Raw genomic sequence first — 6000 nt, 5'->3', positions numbered from 1 at the left:
CATTTTTTTTGCATCTTTGGATGGAAACATAGCTAATATCTTAATAATAAGCAGGTAGTTAATAGCGTGAATTGGTTCTTAAACTAGTGTCACCCTGTAACCTTATAATGTTTTTCTTGATAAAAACTCAAATTAACTTTATTAATTAAATACATAAATGTGTTTATTCTATAAAAAAATAATCATTTATTAAATCATGCACTTCTCAGAACACTAATAGAATGACCTGAAAGTGAACACTTAGAATGATTCCAAAAGACATTGATTAAAGTCAATATATGATCAATAACTGATCCCAAATACTCACATTACTGTAACTGAGTAATGTTTCTCAGGAATTGTACCCAAGTAGTTTACAAAATTTGTACTCTAGTACATTTTTAGTGCTGTATCTGTACTATTACGACTCTATTAGTCAATCATCAAGAAAATAATAAGTAGAATAACCAGTCCCATTCCCAATTCTCCTCCAATCAAATTGTGTTAGAAAAATTGCAACAAACAAACCTCAAGACAAGCATAAAATGCAAGCAAACATGTACAGTGTGAAAGCATTAAAAAGTGTTCAAGAAAATGTGAAATCGTCAAATGGCCTTAAACACTACAGAATGTTACGTTTTCAAACACATGCACAAACTGCATATACACTACCTGACAAAAGTCTTGTCGCCTAAGTTTTAGGAACAACAAATAATAACTTGACTTCTAGTTGATGATTTTGTATCAAAAGTGAAAAGTGAAAGACCCGCTTTCAAAATCTTCTTATTGGCCCACTGCGCTAGAACAGAACGCGCTTGGATTGTTTAATATCAGCTGTCAATCACTCCGTTCCGATGACAGGGAGCTACAGCCGCTAATGAAAACAACGCTGACAGATTTAGTTTTAGAAACCACTTAAAGTTACAAATAATGGCACATCTGATTAGTGATCATGTAATGAATGTCAATCCAGCGTTTACACTTTTCGAAGAGTGGATAAAAGACTTTCAGTAGGTTAAAGTCCGCTATGAAAATAACTAAAGCATTCACCATAAAGCCAGTGGGACGGAGTCTTCAGGTAACAGTGTTTGCCACATCTACACATTTTAAGCGCGAGATGTTTTATTTAATCCTTCATCACGATGCTGTCAATTGTGCGACTGGCACTATGTTCACCATCACTGAGCATGCATTCACTGAGATGAAATTAATATTGCACCACGTGAAAAGACGGTTAATGCTGTTAAGATGACGTACGCAAATAGCATTCTTTTTTTAAATATCAAAATAATTTTCAATAATGATAATTTGCAACACCCCGTTTTAAATTAACCGAATGCTTTGTGTAATGCAGAATTGTTTAACTATTACTCACTCTACCAATTTCTAGCATAGTGGCTTACAAATTTTGGTCACACTTTATTTTGATGGTTCGTTTGTTGAATTAAAGTGACCATCCTACAAGCCAACTAATTCTCATTGAATTATAAGTAGACTGTTAGGTTGGGGTTAGGGTTAGTGTAAGTTGACATGTACTTGCAAAGTTTCTTATAGTCAGTTAAATGTCTGTTGAAGGAGCATATAAACATTAATCAGACAGTCTACTAATACTCAAATGGACCATCAAAATGAAGTGTTTTTTGTGGCATGCTCCACAGTTGGTTTATTTACAGTACATTTAAATCAGACGGCTATTTTTCAACTAATTAGGTTAGGCAGGCATAAGAAACTAGTCAAATCAGGTCATTGAACAGTGACTGAAAGAATAACCGTGGTTTGAACCAAACTTCAGACTTCAAAATCACATCGGGGAAAAAAAGGAACACGTTACATAAAAGTTAGAAACAACTCTGAAAAAATAAGACAAACAGCTCAAGCACATGAAAGTAGCTAAAACTCACATTCTGTAGACGCTCCAGGCCCTCCGTAGAGTGTTGTAGTGGTCTTGATGTTCTCATTGCTCTGTGTGAACAATGCTTGCGTGGGGCTTATGGGAGCCACCGGAGGAAATTCTCCATTGGCTGAGGATGAGAGAAAACACACAATACATTGTTACGGTCCAACAATGCTGTAGACACAGAAGAATATTGCTGCCATTGTAAAAAAGCACAGACTCTGCAAGCCTATTGATAATAACTGGATTCTGTCTCAAGGAGAAAGCATTTCAGATCACATATTCCATGTCGGTAACCCGTTTAATGACATCTCTGTCTTGAGAATTGCTTGTGTATATCAGAAGCATGTGCTAAAAATGGATCAACAGCTTGGACATCTTTCGCATTTTGAGAAATGTTAATGATATGCTAATAATGCTGTTCATGTAAAAGCCTCAAATGGGTTGACCTCAAAATCTTGATGTGAATTACCCAACAGGGAAAATTCCATGCCGATCGGCCAATGCTAATAAATGTGCATGTACACGAATAGCATATCCTAGATATATAGTTTTCAGTGATACTGTAGATGCTTATACACTATCAAGGTTGTATGGCTGTTTTCTTTTCATAAGCTTGGCAAAACCTACATTTGGTCACATAAGGTAATTTTGCATTTCATGAGGATTTTTTTTCTATCCATACTGTCTCTGTTTGACTGGATTTGAGATTTCCATCATCTCCCCTCATGCGATTTTTCATCGAATATTATTTCATAGACAGGTCCACTTGAACAGTCAGGGTAAAAGAAGTGTGTGTGTGTGTGTGTGTGTGTGTGTGTGTGTTTAGTTTGTTTCTGTACTAAAGCATTATCCAGATCTGGCATGTTGATTGCACTGCTGTGAAGTAGTTCCAGGAACGTTGCTTGAATAACACTTGCAAATCACTTTGACTTGGACATGTGTTAACATGGTATTTTGAACGATTTGCCAGATCGTTGAACTATTAATACCAATTGTGCTTTTGAGGTTTAAACAATGGCTTAGAGTTATTTGATTTCAATGCATTCTTTGAAATCTCAGTGGAGAAAAAACTGATACTCAGAAAAAAACAAGTACTCAACATTTCTAGACAGTATTTGAATGATTGTGAAGCATGGTTTGCTTACATCACAGGTTTCAAACTCAGTTCCTGCAGGGCCGCAGCTCTGCACAGTTTTGATCCAACCCTTAACAAAACACAGCTGATCCAACTAAGCAAGGTGTTTAAGACTACTATGCACTATTAAGCAGGTGTGAGTTGGAGGTGGTTGGAGCTAAACTACAGCTGCGGCCCTCCAAGATTTGAGTTTGGGACCATTGGCTTACAGTGTTTTCATATATACAGTAGTTTGTTTCAAAATAACCAAACTGAGAAAGAACCAGTAAGGGAACCAGTCGAAGGTGATCTCAGTCATTTTTGGTGTTTGGCAAAAATACTAATAGTTGGTTTAAGGACCATGGCAACGCTATACTTGATTGGTCATCAAACTGGCCTTATTTAAACTCAGAGAAACCTGCTATCGGAGCAATCCGGGTTTCATAATACCTCTGCAGTACTACCTACTGATCGCCTCCATGACAGTAATCTGACCAAGACTCAAGATAAAAAAAGATTTTTGCTGCTTGATCAAAATACTTGTAGGAAATGAGCTGAATCGACAATTCTTGAGTTATTGGTGGACTTAATTTTTTTATGTTCAATCCACTTAAATTTGGAAAAACAATCAAGTTACTGGTTTGTTGGGACAACATGCAGGGGTTGTGATGAACCTGGTATTTTTAACAGTGAAGAATTGAGTGCTGTATATGTTCATACTTTTTAGTAGTCCATAATCTGTGTTAAAAATATGTATTTTTATTGGGATTAAATATTTTATTTATTCCACACAATTGCTTCATGTTGTCCCAACACAAATCAATTAAGTTAACAAATTTAACTTAACAAATTTAAGTGGATTGAACATAAAACAATTAAGTTGTACCAACAAATTCTCAAGAATTGTGTTGTTCTAGCTCATTTTAAATACAGAGCATCCTGAAAGTATTCATAGCGTTCACTTTTTCAAGTTTTTTTTATGTTAGCCTTATTCCAAAATGGATTAAATTAATTTATTTCCTCAAAGTTCTACACACAATACCCCATAATTACAATGTGAAAGAAGATTTTTTGAAATTGTTGCAAACTTATTAAAAATAAAAAACCTGAAAAACCACATGTACATAAGTATTCACAGTCTTCGCTGTGAAGCTCTAAATTGAGCTCAGGGACATTCTGTTTCCACTGATCATTCTTGAGATGTTTCAGCAGCTTAACTGGAGTTCACCTACTGTAAATTCAGTTGATTGGACATTATTTGAAAAGGCATACACCTGTCTATATAAGGTCCTTGGGTTGACAGTGCATGTCAAATCACAAACCAAGCATGAAGACAAAGGAATTGACTGAAGACCTCCGAGACAAGATTGTCTCGAACCACAAGGCTGCAGAAGGTTACAGAAAAATTGCTGCTTTGAAAGTTCCAATGAGCACAGTGCCCTCCATCATCTGTAAGAGGAAGATGTTTGGAACCACCAGGACTCTTCATAGAGCTGGCCAACCATATAAGCTGAGTGATCGGGGAGAAGGGCCTTAGTCAGGGAGGTGATCAATAACCTGATGGTCACTCTGTCTGAGCTACAGCATTCTTCTGTAGAGAGAGGAGAACCTTACAGAAGGACAACCATCTGTGCAGCAATCCACCAATCAGGCCTGTATGGTAGAGTGGCCAGACGAAAGCCACTCCCCGCATGGAATTTGCCAATAGTCATCTAAAGGACTCCCAGACGAATGCCAGGCATTACTGTACGTTTGGAGAAAACCATGCACCGCTCATCACCAGGCTAATACCATCCCTAAAGTGAAGCATAGTGGTGGCAGCATCATGCTGAGAAACTGAAAGACTAGTCAGGATGGAGAGAAAGATGAATGCAGCAATGTACAGAGACATCCTGAATGAAAACCTGCTTCAGAGTGCTCTTGACCTCAGACTGGGGCGACAGTTTATCTTCCAGCAGGACAATGACCCAAAGCACACCGCCAAAATATCAATGGAGTGGCTTCACAACAACTTGGTGAATGTCCTTGAGTGGCCCAGCCAGAGCACAGACCTAAATCCTATTGTCTTTGGAGAGATCTGAAAATGGCTGTACATCGTCGCTTCCCATCCAACCTGATAGAGCTTGAGAGGTACTGAAAGAGGAATGGGCAAAAATTCCCAAAGACAGGTGTGCCAAGCAAAGGCTGTGAATACTTATGTACATGTGATTTGTCAGGTTTTTTATTTTTAATAAGTTTGCAACTATTTCAAAAACTCTTTTTTCAAATTGTCATTATGGGGTATTGTGAGTAGAATTTTGAGGAAATAAATGAATTTAATCCATTTTGTAATAAGGCTGTAACATAAAAAAAGTGGAAAAAGTGAAGCGCTATGAATACTTTCCAGATGCACTGTTAGTTTAAGCAGGAAACATCCTTGAGTGTTTACTCCCTCTGCTCTTGTTCAAAATCTATTAAACTGTCTTTCTTCAGTTGAACATAAGGGAAGATATTTAGAAACTGCAGGTTGCTGGGAACCATTGACTTCCACATCCATAGTGTACAGTATAGTATTTTTTACTACTATTGAAGCCAGTGTGTCCCAGCAACCAGCATTCATTCTCCAGAACAAAGAAACTCATCAAGGTTTAAAACCACACGAGGAAGAGTTAACAATGAGTTCATTTTTATGTAAACTATCCCTTTAAGCTGACATTATACTCGTACGTTAATAACTAGATGTTGCCATGTAGGTGAAAAGTTGCACACACAAAGTGAACTTTAAAAATAAAATATTGCCTAAAACACATTCTTAACACCACAAAAGTAGACATCCACCTCCAATGGTGCCAAGACATGAGTTCATGTTTCTTAATTACTATGACAATCCACATGAGCCTCTGCATTGTTCCAATTGTCAGCTCCCCGTGAAGACAAATCATCCCTTTCCCCCAAACGTAGCCGCTCAGACAATACTGGGACTCTATGAAAAATGCTACCTCTCATCTCAATTCCTTAATCATCTCTTTAA

At 37.3% G+C, this 6000-nt stretch overlaps 1 protein-coding gene across 1 annotated transcript in view; it reads right to left on the bottom strand.

Moving 5' to 3' along the window:
- Positions 1–6000, bottom strand: part of alk (ALK receptor tyrosine kinase) — an 860900-nt gene that overhangs the window by 81851 nt on the left and 773049 nt on the right. Inside the window, exon 11 of the mRNA XM_056477460.1 lies at positions 1881–2000. Within this exon, the coding sequence (XP_056333435.1) occupies positions 1881–2000 (120 nt within the window). The remainder of the gene's footprint in view (positions 1–1880; positions 2001–6000) is intronic.

The sequence above is a fragment of the Danio aesculapii genome, chromosome 17, assembly GCF_903798145.1.
Source record: "Danio aesculapii chromosome 17, fDanAes4.1, whole genome shotgun sequence".
Taxonomy (NCBI): Eukaryota; Metazoa; Chordata; class Actinopteri; order Cypriniformes; family Danionidae; genus Danio; species Danio aesculapii.
The sequence above is the reverse complement of the archived record's forward strand: the minus strand, read 5'-3'. Positions and strand labels throughout refer to the sequence as shown.